This window comes from Haliotis rubra, unplaced genomic scaffold, assembly GCF_003918875.1.
Source record: "Haliotis rubra isolate DU_JTF1 unplaced genomic scaffold, ASM391887v1 Scf150, whole genome shotgun sequence".
Taxonomy (NCBI): Eukaryota; Metazoa; Mollusca; class Gastropoda; order Lepetellida; family Haliotidae; genus Haliotis; species Haliotis rubra.
Window position 1 is genome coordinate 1,179,783 of NW_025765448.1, and position 15,259 is coordinate 1,195,041.

The 15,259-nt window shown below is 40.1% G+C and overlaps 1 protein-coding gene across 1 annotated transcript; it reads right to left on the bottom strand.

Annotated features, from left to right (window-relative positions):
- Positions 1–531: 531 nt before the first annotated feature.
- LOC124270247 (putative methyltransferase DDB_G0268948) lies at positions 532–6,489 on the bottom strand. The gene is made up of 5 exons (XM_046705285.1): positions 6,178–6,489; positions 4,556–4,831; positions 2,044–2,141; positions 1,380–1,511; positions 532–821 (listed from the first exon to the last, which is right to left on the bottom strand). The coding sequence occupies exons 1-5, from the start codon at positions 6,367–6,369 to the stop codon at positions 725–727; spliced, it is 795 nt and encodes a 264-aa protein (XP_046561241.1). The 5' UTR covers positions 6,370–6,489; the 3' UTR covers positions 532–724.
- Positions 6,490–15,259: the final 8,770 nt, after the last annotated feature.

The following is a 15,259-nucleotide window of genomic DNA, read 5'->3' on the forward strand; positions in this document are numbered from 1 at the left end:
ATACCTCACTGACACACAATCTAATACATGCAACATAATGAAACTTTGCAGTCACATGAAGTCGACAGACCAACTCTGATGATATGTCTCATAATTTTGGACACCCGAATAAAAAAGTTGTTTAACAAACAGTCATTATTTTCTTGTCACTTTTCGCTATTTCCTACGAGGGAGGACCACTTGCTGGTAGAACAGCAATTTGTGTGCGAGCGTTAGCGAACTTAGCGTTAAGGTGACCGTAACTCCCATACCTTAACATAGATTTAAGGTAGTCTTAACTCTAAGGTTGTTTTGTACAACATCACCCTGGCTGTTCTACCTGCAAGTGGTAGAACACTTGCAGGTAGAACAGAGGGGAGAGGTCCCCCCCCCACACACACACACACACACACACACACCTCGTAAGAAATAACGACAAGTGACAACGAATAATGATCGTTTGTTAAACAACTTTTTTATTCGGGTGTCCAAAATTATGAGACAAACCATCAGAGCTGGTCTGACGATTTCATGTGACTGTACACAATTTGGTTTTGTTGCAATTATTAGATTTTGTGTTAGTGAGCAATTCATCGGTCTAAAATGAAGTCAAACAGACTATAGTGGTAAAAACGTTTGCTCGTCATCTCTGACAAATCGTGTCTGTCATATATTGTGTAGGTCATGTACTGAGTATACCCGACATTCTGCCTTTAATATAAAACATCCTCAAACTGCATAGAGATTAATCCTTTGGTTTCTGACCCAGCAACATAAATACAGGCCATGATATATTCACTTTAGATTCTTCCCCAGCTGAGGGTTTATATAAGGTCGCCAACCTGAAACAGGAAATAATACAATGAACAAGATTTCCAAGAGTGCTGTGACTGTAAGTTGTTTGTTAGTTTGTGTTGCCCAAATATTTGAAATAAAAAGAAAAACAGGGTTTTTTTTCCGCGGTCCGGAAGGCCCAAAACGTTTTCAATAGCTTATTCACTGTCGGAATAAATATAGACAATTTATTCACAATACTGTAACTTAAACTTTTGGAAAATCAGTCTCTCGTCCCTATCTTCTTCACTACCTATCACGTGGAATGTAAGTATAAAACATACATTTGGAACTGGAATTTTCAATAATTTTCTTTCGGAGGAACTTTGCTTTATGAGACTTTATTGAAAATGTGCATTGTACCGGCCTTTCACGTGTCCCCTTCTTAAATACTTATGAGAAAAGATTCAGGGTCCCGATCAACAAAGCGTTCGTAACGTTACGACTTGTCGTAACTCTATAGTTTACCACATGCACGGATGGCATGGTGCTACGAACGCTTTGAGGATCGGGACCTAGAGCATTAAAAACAACACGAGCCTACCTGTCAACACATTACTACTTACGTTTGCCTGATGTTCTCGAGGTCAGAAGCGGAAGGATGTGCTTTTAGGTAAGACTGCCAACCTGACCAAGAGGCAAGGTAGCCAACGAATTGGTCAACTGTCCATTCCTTGGAAATCTTCAAACTCTCATCCCTGTCAGAAGAGACATTATTAGGACTGATGTTACACATGCGATAAAGGAAACGAATACTACGATATTACTGAAACGCGATAGTGAAATAGATTCTGTATAAGATGGCCTCTGTCTTTTATATATGTCGATCAGAAATTCTTGGTTTTCTGAGTAAAGATTCATTCGGTTCTCTTGTCAGCTGATATTAGTGGTGGGATTCTAACAGAAGGGCCGTTTTTTTTCTACTGATTTAGCTTTAGATGGGAAAGTTTTTGAAGCACCTACACTTCCGTCAGTGTCCTTAGCAGTCTCACGGTGATATTAACCAGCAACTATGAATGATTGAAAGAAGTTTACTGCTCATTTGTATGTATGTCTGTGGCCAGTATTCGAGATCGGTGGCTCTGGTTATAAAGCAGGGTCTGGATTTTCGAAGCTCTCTTAGCGCTAAGATAGTCGTAAGTGCCATACATTAACATTAACTTACGACTATCTTAGCGCTAAGAGAGCTTCGAAAATCTAGGCCCAGGAGTATTGAAGACGCATATCAACCTGAAGAAGCCTTGGTAGGGTAAAGAAAATTCTCTGTAATGAGAGTTGATATGGTCCCTCTTATCGTCCCAGTAGCCCTTCAGTGTCCCCCAGTAGAACTGTAATTAGAAGAGAAACGTATGATGTATTACTGCAGGTTGTCATAGACGTCATATTTAATGAGGCAACGCTGACGTTGCGTGCCCATCTATAGGTAAGGATCTTGTGAGTGAGTGATGTTTTAAGCCGCTTTTACTGAAACGTAAGGAAATTACCAGATCACATTCTGAGTCATTTTTTATACAAAAAAACACGATACTTGTAGAATAAATAGAAAGATTGCCTTAATATAAAGTGAGGTTAAATGACGTTTATTGTCGCGTTCAAGACTATTGCAACTATACTGCAACATGTATGCACGTGTGTGCGTGATCGGGGTTGGATTGGGTGCACATTTACTAGTTGGGACTAATGCCAGTCCTATACTGATAACCCACTGAGATACTGTGTCACATGGACACCCCACTCAGTCCTATACCGATAACCCACTGAGATACTGTGTCACATGGACACCCCACTCAGTCCTATATTGCTAACCCACTGAGATACTGTGTCACATGGACACCCCACTCAGTCCTATATTGCTAACCCACTGAGATACTGTGTTACATGGACACCCCACTCAGTCCTATATAACCCACTGAGATACTGTGTCACATGGACACCCCACTCAGTCCTATATTGCTAACCCACTGAGATACTGTGTCACTTGGACACCCCACTCAGTCCTATATTGCTAACCCACTGAGATACTGTGTCACATGGACACCCCACTCAGTCCTATATTGCTAACCCACTGAGATACTGTGTCACTTGGACACCCCACTCAGTCCTATATTGCTAACCCACTGAGATACTGTGTCACTTGGACACCCCACTCAGTCCTATATTGCTAACCCACTGAGATACTGTGTCACATGGACACCCCACTCAGTCCTATATTGCAACCCACTGAGACACTGTGTCACTTGGACACCCACTCAGTCCTATACTAACCCACTGAGATACTGTGTCACATGGACACCCCACTCAGTCCTATATTGATAACCCACTGAGATACTGTGTCACATGGACACCCCACTCAGTCCTATACTGATAACCCACTGAGATACTGTGTCACATGGACACCCCACTCAGTCCTATACCGATAACCCACTGAGATGCTGTGTCACTTGGACACCCCACTCAGTCCTATATTGCTAACCCACTGAGATACTGTGTCACTTGGACACCCCACTCAGTCCTATATTGCTAACCCACTGAGATACTGTGTCACATGGACACCCCACTCAGTCCTATATTGCTAACCCACTGAGATACTGTGTCACATGGACACCCCACTCAGTCCTATATTGATAACCCACTGAGATACTGTGTCACATGGACACCCCACTCAGTCCTATATTGATAACCCACTGAGATACTGTGTCACTTGGACACCCCACTCAGTCCTATATTGCTAACCCACTGAGATACTGTGTCACATGGACACCCCACTCAGTCCTATATTGATAACCCACTGAGATACTGTGTCACATGGACACCCCACTCAGTCCTATACCGATAACCCACTGAGATGCTGTGTCACTTGGACACCCCACTCAGTCCTATATTGATAACCCACTGAGATACTGTGTCACATGGACACCCCACTCAGTCCTATATTGCTAACCCACTGAGATACTGTGTCACATGGACACCCCACTCAGTCCTATATTGCTAACCCACTTAGATACTGTGTCACGGTGTAACATGGATACCCCACTCACACACAGAATACTGACTCCCCATAATGACGCACATTAGGCGAGGTAACAACACGTGTCATGTTTTAATCTATTTTGGTATGATGTAGTTTGGGATCAGAAAACCGACCTTCTACTCTTCGGAAGACTCTCCGGGAGACGCTCTGTCTACCAGGCGACGATGCGGCCACGCAGAATACCTTCAGTTTTTACTAATGAGATAGATACCGCCATGTAGTTGGAATATTACTGACTCACTCACAACTAAGGGAGATATCGGACTTAGCTACAAAGTTAAGTTACTATTCCAGAATGTAATAATAATGTTTACTTCTATAGCGGTAAGTGCAATACACCAAGTCCATGATCGAAGAGCATACAAACAGATAGTCCAGTTTTACCCCTGATAACCCAACCTGCATGTGAGGTGCTAGAAAGTTATAGTCACATGACTTATCCAATCGGGTACCAATTTTCTGCTGGTTGAACAGAGGCATGTTTGAATAAACTCATTTGCCTAAGGCGACACCACATGTATCACATGTGCTTCCTTGTGGGGCAGGACAGAAGTCCTTGAATCTCTCAGGGGCCAAGCGGCCAATCACGGTCACCCATCCAAGGACTCTTCGAAGCTGAAGGCTGCTTAACTTCAACTGATTTGTGACCTAAGCTGTATGCACAGGATCACGCGCCACCACAATGTACCGTACCAGTCAAACCTCATTTACCTTGGATATAATCTCCTGTGCTTGAGGGTTGTCCAAGGTACAGTTACCATAGCCGTATACAACCACTGCCCCTCCCGGCCGAAGAACCTTATCAACTTCTCCGTAAAACCTTCCTGTGTCCACCCAGTGAATGGCTTGGGCAATGGTCACTAAGTCAGCGGTGTAAGGTGGGATCACTGTGCTGAAGCTCTCCGCGAAGCCCACTTCAAACTTCAGATTCGGGACGTCTGACGCGGCATGCTCTACCTGCTTGGGGCTGACGTCAACACCGACTACCTGAAACTCAGTCAACCGTGTATACAAATATCTGTAAAGGATCGCATGTGGACCAGAAAATCCGGTGAGTAACATCATGAGCATCCATCTACGCAACTTGGATACGATGGCGTGTGTCAACCAAGTCAGCGCCTGACAACCCGATCCCTTTAATCGCCTCTTATTACAAGCATGGGTTACTGAAGATCAATTCTAACCTGGATCTTCACGGCCCACCGTAACAATAACATGCGAAGCATCACTATTTTAACGACACGGAAGGTAAATACTTTAATTACTTGCGTCCCTGTTTAGTGGACTACACTATTCCAGCAATAGCACGACGGGGGACACGAGAAATAGGCTCCACATATTGTACCGATGTTGGGAAACCACTAGGCTATCCAACCGTCCCTCATTAAAGTGAGTGAATGAATATGGTTTTACGCCGCTTTAGCTATATTCCAGCAATGTTACGGCGGGGGACACCAGGAATGGGCTTCACACACTGTACCCATGTGGGGATTCGAACCCGGGTCTTTGGCATGACGAGTGAATGCTTAACCACTAGGCTACATCCCCCCCCCCCCCTCTCTCTCTCAATAAATCAATATGACAGATTGAGGGTTTAATACCTGATACATTACCAGCAAACGGTGTCACCCATCAGCCATCACGCTGCATGTGTGTAAATATTTACAGAAGGATTAGTGTCAAACTCACCGGAGGGAATCTGGCTCACTAACCAGCAAATTGAGCTGGGTTGAAATACATAAACTAGCCCCTGTTTAGATAAAAAGTTTTGTATACTTCCGGCACAGCAACTCGGTCTTTGGCGATTTAATAAAAACCACCAAATGCATCCCCACGGAAAGCGCATGTATATCCCCCATACACACATCGGAGATATGGACAAGAGCTTTTGATACTTGTGAGACCTATAAAATACGATATATTCATTGACGTGAGCGTAATTGTCCGGTTTTCGATCATGACACCGTATTTCTGTGCTGAACCTTTACATGTTATATAGTAGGGTGTGTGGATACTAAACCGAGGCCTAGTTTGTCGATTTTCTGACCCGCAGTGGGGGCCTTATGCATGTAAACATCGACCCAAAAATTAATCCACAATTTGTGATATAAAACACGCAAAAAAATAAACACTTGATTGCCTGTATATGTTGGACAAGATATTTGATCTCAAACACACGCACGCGAACGCACACGCACACACACACACGCACGGACGCAGACACAGGCACACACGCAATGACACATTACATAATATCTTAAAAACAAATGGCATCTCTCAGCTAAACCAACGACACAACCAATTCCTGAATTGTTTCTTTTTACAAATCTCACCTGTTTGAAATATCGCGTCAAATGCTTCGTACTTTGACCTGACCCGCAGCCAACGTCAACAGCAAGCTTGAAACAGTTTCCACCATCTCGACAGAAGTTGAAGATGCGCTCATATATGTCCTCGCCATAATTGGGACGGTATTTCGCGTACAAATCAGCGTGTTTAGCCGCCTCGAAAAGTCGTTTACTCATCGTTTATTCAACGGTGTTTATCACAAACCAAGGTTTCTAGTTATCATACCTATTCGACGCCAACTGACAGCAAATGTTGGCTGTCTTAGCAAGTCTGCACGTTGTGTAGCGACCAGAACTGGCATACGACCAGAACTGGGATAAACAGTCCACAATTTCGTAAAACCCTATTTACTGCAGTACTGCTCCCGGTTAACTCTAAACCTAAGGCGATCTATGCGCCGAATATGATTTAGTTAATGTTTTTGTGAGGAGACACTGAAAATTATCAGTTACATATTTCCATATTCCTCTGCAAATATGTAGCTAACACTTAATTTTCCAATATAGGTTGGAAGCACCTTAAGAGTTTCTAATTATTTTTGTACTCGTCAGTTATTCAATCGTTTATATCGTGTGGCAATTCCCACTCAAGCAAACCTCTCATGGTGTACGACGTTCCATTTTCATTAACTGTGTTGTTTTATAATGCAAGCATCATGTAATTTACATCACGTAATAAATATCATATAATCGGCCACGTTAATGGAAATAGTTCAAACACCCCATTGTGTTCTGAAATAATTCTGATTTTTGTCGTAATTAGCTATGTAGTAAAAGGCGGGAAGGGTATCTCAGATATAAAACTAACCCCCACAGAATGAAAGACGGGAACGGTATATCGGTTAAAAAACTAAGCCACACAGAATCAAAGACGGGAAGGGTATATCGGATATATAACTTACACCACACAGAATAAAAAGACCGGAAGGGTCTATCGGGTATATAACTTACACCACACAGAATGAAAGATGGGAAGGGTATATCGGATATACAACTAACCCACACAGAATGAAAGACGGAAGAGGTTGTACACCGGCTATGTTCTATTCATTCAGACTGAAGGTGAGGGAGGGTGTGCATAGCATGTTTAATATATACTCATGCCAATAATGGTTGTCACCCCCTCCCCACCCCAACCCCCACACACCCACACCTCTCTAATTAAAAAATTGAAGGGGTGACAACCATTATTGGCATGAGTATATTACAAGTCAGTGTGCGACCTGGTTTCCAAATTTTGTTACCCAGTCGGGCTACCTATGCCTGAAAGTTACTAGCCCACAAAATAATTCACTAGCCCGAAATTTGAATGTAGAAACTGAGCAAAAGATTGCAAAAATAGATGAGAATAAGATAATGTCGGCATGGCATGGGTTTATTATAACTTAACAAGTCGGAGAGAGTGAAATATTTACAAAATGACCCTGTGAATTGGGTGTGGGATGGGTGGGGGCGGGGAAGAGAATGGTTTCTTTTGTTGTATTGGATATGCTGAATTATGCATGCAGATGCAAGTCACATATATCTTCATAGCTGCTTAAAAACCTGTAACATTTATCGGTGTTTGACACAACCTACCTACTGTGTGTGTGCGTGCGTGCGTGCGTGCGTGCGTGTGTGGTTATAACTATCTTATTCACTTTTATATTTTATTTGTACCATCAAGTAATTAGTGTCTCGTAGGCCAACTGGCTGGGTGCTCTTTTTTAATGTATCATACTATGTCTATACAATTTGTACCACAGCATGTGACACTTTGAGAAAATAATTTCTTCTTCTTCTGGCGAGGTGGGGTATCCTAGTGGTTAAGGCTCCGAAGACCCAAGACCCGGATTCGCTGTGATATTGCTGGAATATTGCTAAAAGTAACATAAAACCATACTCACTCACTCACTCACTCGCTCTTCTTCTTAAGTGCCTTAATCATAAGCGCATGCTCACACACCATTTCACTTTAGACATATATACGTGCTGGTATTTCTATGACCGAACCCATTTATAGGCATTTTTCTACCGTCTATTACTGAACATTCCTATGGTTGATGATTTGCACTGGATATAAGTTGGATATCCCATATATTTCCACATACCTGCTCCTGATCTGCATAACAAATATTTTATTGAAGAATACCAAGCAGTCCAAACTACTCATTATCACTATTCTTTCACAATTTATAGATTTCTATATTGTAAGAGAAACAATTAAAATCACATCCAGGACCTACACTTTTACCGAATATCTTAAGATATTCAATATCAGTAACATATGTGCCACTATGCTGCTTCATGTCATACCCAAATATATTTAGCCCTGTAGGGTATCTGACAAAAAAAAGAATCTTAAATATAGTAAGCAATAAATACACAAATGTTGGTCTACTAATGTTTCATTAATTATTATGTGCATTATATACGAAAACATGCCATATCTTAAAAGCTATACATTTTCACTGCATTAAGATGGAATAACATTTGTCCCACCTGTCCTTGTGCACATGGGTGATCCAATGCTTTGTACTCTTGGCAATGTGACCTCTGATACTGAATAAATTTCTTGTTCTTGTTCTATTTTTATTGTTCTTTTATACATAAGTTTTGAAGAAACAAGCTTTAAAATGGTATGCATTTAAAATATTGTATAGAATGAAATGAATGTTATTTCCACAGAAAACATCCAGAATTTTGCTTAATTGTTGTGATTGAGCACACAGTACATGACATTGTTGTTCATTTTAACAATGAAATACTACTCAAAAAATGTTTTGTTTTGGAAGCTGCATCATAGGTATGTCATACCATTAGCCATGAGGAAGTTAATGGTCATGATAGTCATGGAATATAAGAAACTTTAGACTTGTGCTGCAATCTAAGAGCTCAATACTTCAAGCATATTCCTATAACCTATTAAGATTGTTAGATAGGTTAGGAAATGGCAAGCATTACTTATCATAATCACCTTTCCCATCTTCAGTTATAACTGCACACTTATAACTACATGTATATTAATCATGTTTTTTCTTCAATGCTTTGTTCTTGACAAACAAGTGATAAAACCCCACATATATAATATATTTTAATTCATTTTATCAAATTTAACAACCAAAATCACTGTCAGTCTATCAAACAAAACTTTTCAAGGTAAGAGCTTACTCCACAGTCCTTCTTAAATTTACTTGTCCAATAGTATACATATTAATCCAAATTCATATTTAATACATTGGTGGTTTATGGTGGTTTATTTCAGAAAAGTAATATAGGCCATAGGCCCAGGTTACACTTTGAGAATTACAGAGTGAGAAAATATGTTATAATGAGGACTGTCTCAGTAACATAGCTGATATATATATGCCGATAAATGTTTTAAGATGCTTGCATTTGATGATTGCAGAAGCGTATTAAATTTTTGGATTGTTGGATATTCATAAAAGTGTAAAGGTATATACAGTCGCCACAATACTTGATATTTATTACTAATAAGTAAGAAGTGATATTCATCTTCTATATATGGCAATTTACAGATATTACATAATCTGTCATTTCTAGCCTCACCAATATACCTGCCAGTTTCTATTCGTAGTTTATGAGACCCCTATCTAAACTGAGCAAGCGCCTGTCTATGTTTAAAATAGCTAACTATGAAGATATAAGATTCAACACCAAACAAAGGTTTAAACAAGGTGTATCCAAATGTTTTTGTGCCTTTTATTAGTGCAGAATGCCAGTCCTGTTGATACGAAACTTTCAGTCTACCAAGATATTCATTTAAAAATAGCGTTTCACTTTGAACCATCTGTTCTTGCCAAACAAATCCAAATCCATAGACTTCTAATATATGCTTTATCCTAGATGCCCTACCTTAATGGGTCACACTTTTCAACCTATTGTATACATGGGTTAAAATCAAGACAACATTATCTGTTTACATGCATTGCAAAAATTAAGAAATTACCTAACCATATACATTCCCATCCAAATTCATTCACAGATTTACAAATTATTTCACAAATATTATTATTTCTCCCACAAAATGTCCTATATGAGATAACCACCTTGCTCAAATAAACAGTAGGTTCTCACACCTTTCATAGAGTCAGTTCCTCCTTGGAATTCTTGTTTCAACAATCTGGTGAGCAGCAGATCTGAACAGACAGCTACTCAGTAGCAATTAGGGAAGCATCTGGTGACATGTTTATGGCAAGTCTGCACAGTCAGTGCTAACTTGAGCTGGTCTCTATTCACTTGATTCAGCCATTAACAGACAGTTTTAACCAATTCCACTTTCACCAATTCAGTTCAAGCAAGTCTAGAAACAGACAAACACTCATATCCAAAGATGATGGCAATTCATTGATTATAATCAACCTTTGATATACTAGTATAGTACATAATATCATCTGTCAAATACTGGAGTTTGTTTTCTGCAATACATATTACAATGTTTGCAGCAAAAGTGAAAATACAACCCAGATATGACACTGTATAATTGTATACCTGGACTCATTTGAAAACAATGAAATGTGACTGTTTTTTATAGTACATCTACATAACATAGCATTCAAGTGTAAGGAAAGCATCTTCTTTATTGGGGGAGGTAACATGTAAAAGGTGTGCATGTGTTTGGTGTAACAGATATGCTTTGTTATATACCAAAAATGTACTGTGCATGGTTGGCGGTATTAACATACTAGTAGGTAACATGTAATATATTCATCTCACCTTGATGTTATCAGAGACCATATAATATATTATATGGTCTCTGATGTTATGTAGCAAAACACTCTAAAATATTTCTATTTCAAGATTATATTAACAAAGTATTAAAGTGATGTAAAAGAATTCAACACATACACACGACTTTAGTAGCTAATTAAACTCCTATATATACATGAGACACCTAAACCAAACTGATCACCCAATGGGAACAACATTTGTGTTGGCTCTTAATTCTTGCACAGTTACTGTCATGTCAAAAATGAATGTGTATTCCCAATTACCCAATCACAGCTGCTGTAAAATGCCACCAAATTAGGCTGTGAACTGTTTGCACCACTTCCTCTCTCAGATGCCAAGACCCCCCTCCCTCCTCTACCCATCCCCAGTGTCAGTGTCTAACTGGTAACTAGTTGAGGGTTGTTGGAATTAACTAAGAGTGTAAGAACATTTGACCTCTGGGTTTATAACCAAAGGTTTCAGAATACCTTTATCAGATAGTACAATGTTTCCTTCATGAACAGTTGTCAGAGTACAGGCACTGATATAGAAATAACTTCAAAGAAGAAGAAAAAGAAGAATGGCCATCTTCACCTGAATGCTAACACAAATAGGTAAGTTAATATTTCATTTAAATTCTACCAGATTTATGACCACTGACTGAACTGTTCTGTAATATCAGCCTGCAATGATAAAAATATTGTAATTTACCATTTCTTGCAATTTTTCCAATTAATTTTTGTGTTGGATTGTTCCACACTGTTATACATTCCTTGTGAAGGAAGTATTATTGGTATACTTATTATTTTAATTCTATGTATCATTGTTGTTATTCGTAATTATATATATGGATCGAATTTCAATGATATTTGTATGAGACATTCTGTCAAGTCTATTTATCCTTGGCATTATCCAGTTAAAAAGGACAAAGGTGGGAAATGAAGATCTATTGAAGGTTTGAGATTATCTCTTACAAATGTATACATATTTTCAAAAGGATGACCCCATGTGTTTTGAAGAATTTGATAATAGTAGTAACATGGGGCTTGAAATTTAGTTTTTGACCCCTCAACTGATTTAGGAAATTACCACACTGTATAAATATTCCAGAAGCTAAATGAATTGGAATCTTATGACCTAAACTATGCTTGAAGTGAATTGAAACATTAAATGTTACACTTGAAATATAAAGAAAAACACATATAAATTTATCAAGGAATTATGTGTTCCTAAACCTGATATGAGTGATATGGAAAATGACCTTTCAGATACATTGATGATTTATTGAGCGATTTAAAGAATTCATTACAGAATTTCAAAACAGTATTAGAGAAAACTTTAGAAGTGGCAATGAAGGCATGTTATCAAGTCTTTAAAAATATATACTATATCTTGGAGAAACAACACAGAAGATGAGATACACAGAAAACTGATATGACTTAGAATGCAATAGTAGAATGAGAAAAAAATATCCAAGAACATCTCACATCAAAAGAAACTCAATTAGGAATGATACACTACACAATATTTAGAAACAATCCTAACGAAAACTAATAAGGTTCCTTGGGTGAGAACAATATCCAACGATTCGTAAATTCTATAAACATATCCTAAGAAACTGAAGTACAGTCCTCGACTTTACCCACCAGTCTAATAGCCAAGTCTGGTAAAATTCTTGTCAAGTAAGAGCACACACACTTCCAGTCCATAAAGTGAGAAAAAAAAATGCTGAAATAATGAAAATTCACATTTTCAGTCCAGCAAACTTGAGAGACTTTAGCACAGACTGCAAGTACAGTAACCAAAGTTAAAGGGTGCCAGAAACAGATATATCACTCATCTAGCATAACATTTAAGGAGCTATTTTCTGTGTACTGTAGACTGAATAATGTTATCCTCCTTGTTGCGCAGTGGAAAATAAAACGATTGGGCAGAGCTATGCAAATTAACTGAAATCCTAATTAACTGAAATCCTAATCAACTAAAATTTCGAACTTACCTTTTGGCCTAAAACAAGGAACTAAACGTGATAACTATTATAAGTGAGAAAACTATGGAATTTACAAAGAACTAAACGTGATTCTCTTAAGCGATTCTAAATGAACTTTGAGATGAAACGAACTGCTAAATACCGCTAATTGTCTAACCCTTAAACACACTAATGCAAGTTCAACAACCTAACGCCACAATAGCCAATTGAACCTACACATCTAACATCTAACATCTAAGTCATTCGTAGTCTAAATAAATGCCTACACACGACCTTTAACGAACAGCACCGAATGGCAGAAAGGAGCGAATGCGCCGTGTATCGCTGACCACCGTCTTATATATGCAAAACCTATTCGTTTTTCCCGTGCACTTCTCCAGGTGTGTTCGGGTGATACGCCTAGTAAGCACTGAGTGCGTTTGAACGAGTAGTTTCAGTGATAAAACCAAAATGCCTTCAGAACACTCCTTGACATGAAAAATATTCCATGTATATGGTGAAATTGAATCTACTAAAAAGAAAGTTTTGATTCAAGTATAGAAAATAGCAGCGTTCAACTTCAGAAACTATGCAAGTTCCAAGAGCATTCTTTGAGAACAAGGTAAGTATGCAAGATGAATAACAAATATAGATATTGTTTACTGTTTTCGCATTATACAGTGTCATAATGTCACAAGTTTATAGGAGTTGTTTCTACACAGTGTTCACTGTTCTTTCTCTATGAGGTGAATCTTGTCATGTATCGACAGAACCTAATACAGGGAAACTTCTGGTAAGAAAATGTAACATGTCTAGCCTGTTCCCATATCCTTGTTCCATGTGATTTCTGCATTGATGTGTAGTTATGTAACAGACTAAACCCAAGAAGTTCTCAACAGCCTAAAAGTTAAAGGCACATTCATATAATTCACCTTTGGTATAGCTTACGTTAACATAACTAAATGAAACTGCCATTCCTATTTATTCTTAAAAATTTTCATGGTTTATAAGAAATGAGGTAATTAGTAAGTCAATGTTTCTTCAACCTCGCCTATGTATGTCTAGCAAAATGTGTACTCTCCTTACAGTGGCGACGGAAATGGGTGCGGAGAGAGTCACACAATGTTTCTCCAGAGGTATCTGTATCAGGAAGTAAAGGCAGGATTTGCATCCTGTTACATACATGTAAAGGTAACGGAATAGTTAATGATAAGATACAGTGCATGAGTGAAGATGTTAAGTTTAATGTTACACTGGTATGTCCCAAATACCAGTTTGGTAAAATAAATGTTTCATACAACTAAAATTCTCACTCCTCTCCAATCACTCTGCTCCGCTCCCCGCTCCGATCAACTCACTCCACTCCACTCTCCCCTCCTCCCCACTCCACTTAAATCCAGTCATTCCCTCCACCCACTCCACCTATTACACTACTTCCTCACTACACCCTCTTCAGTCGCCGACTCACCTCCTCGCTCCACCCACTACACTACTCTCACTACACACTCTCCCTCCCCTCTCCCTCACCTCGACCACCCACCTCCCACTACATTACTCACTACACCCTCTTCCCTTGCCTCGACTAACTCCGCTTCACCCACTCCACCAGTACCAGTTTCACTAAATAAATGTTTCATATAACTCGATTCTCACCCTCTCCAATCACTTGTTCAGTTCCCATCAACTCACTCACTCCACTCCACTCTCCCTCCTTCCCCACCCACTTAAATCCAGTCATTCCCTCCACCCACTCCACCCATTACACTACCTCACTTCACCCTCTTCCTCGCCGACTCACACCCGGCCTCCACCCACTACACTTCTCTCACTACACCCTCTTCCCTCGCCTCGACTCCACCTCCGCCCAGTCATTCCTCGCTTCACGCTACTCCTCACTACACCTCTTCCCTTGTCCTCGACTCACCACCACCACTCCACCCACCACACTACCTCACCACACCCCTTCCCTCGCCGACTCACTCCGCCTCCAGTCACTCCACCTACTACGCTACTCACTCACTACACCCTTCCTTTCGCTCGACTCCCACCCGCCTGCAGTCATTCCTCGCTTCTACGCTTACTCTCACTACACCCTTGAGGTCGCCTCGAATCATTCCGCCCAGTCACCCACAACACTACCTCTCACTACACCCTCTTCCTCGCTCACTCGACTCATTCCCCCACTCCACCCACAACACTACTTCTCACTACACCCTCTCCCTCACCTGACTCACCTCACTCCTCCACCCCACTCCACCCACCACACTACCTCACTACACACCCTCTTCCCTCGCTCGACTCCACCTCCACCCACTCCACCCACCCACTACACTACCTCACTACACCTCTTCCCTTGCCCGACTCACCCACTCAGTCACTCAACCCACT

Coding starts and splice junctions, on each gene's coding strand:
- LOC124270247 (XM_046705285.1), bottom strand. CDS start 6,369: ATGAGTAAACGACTTTTCGAGGCGGCTAAACACGCTGATTTGTACGCG. Junction 2,142..4,555: donor CACAGGAGATTATATCCAAG/GTAAATGAGGTT, acceptor TTCTAATTACAG/TTCTACTGGGGGACACTGAA. Junction 1,512..2,043: donor CCCTACCAAGGCTTCTTCAG/GTTGATATGCGT, acceptor CTCTTCTGACAG/GGATGAGAGTTTGAAGATTT.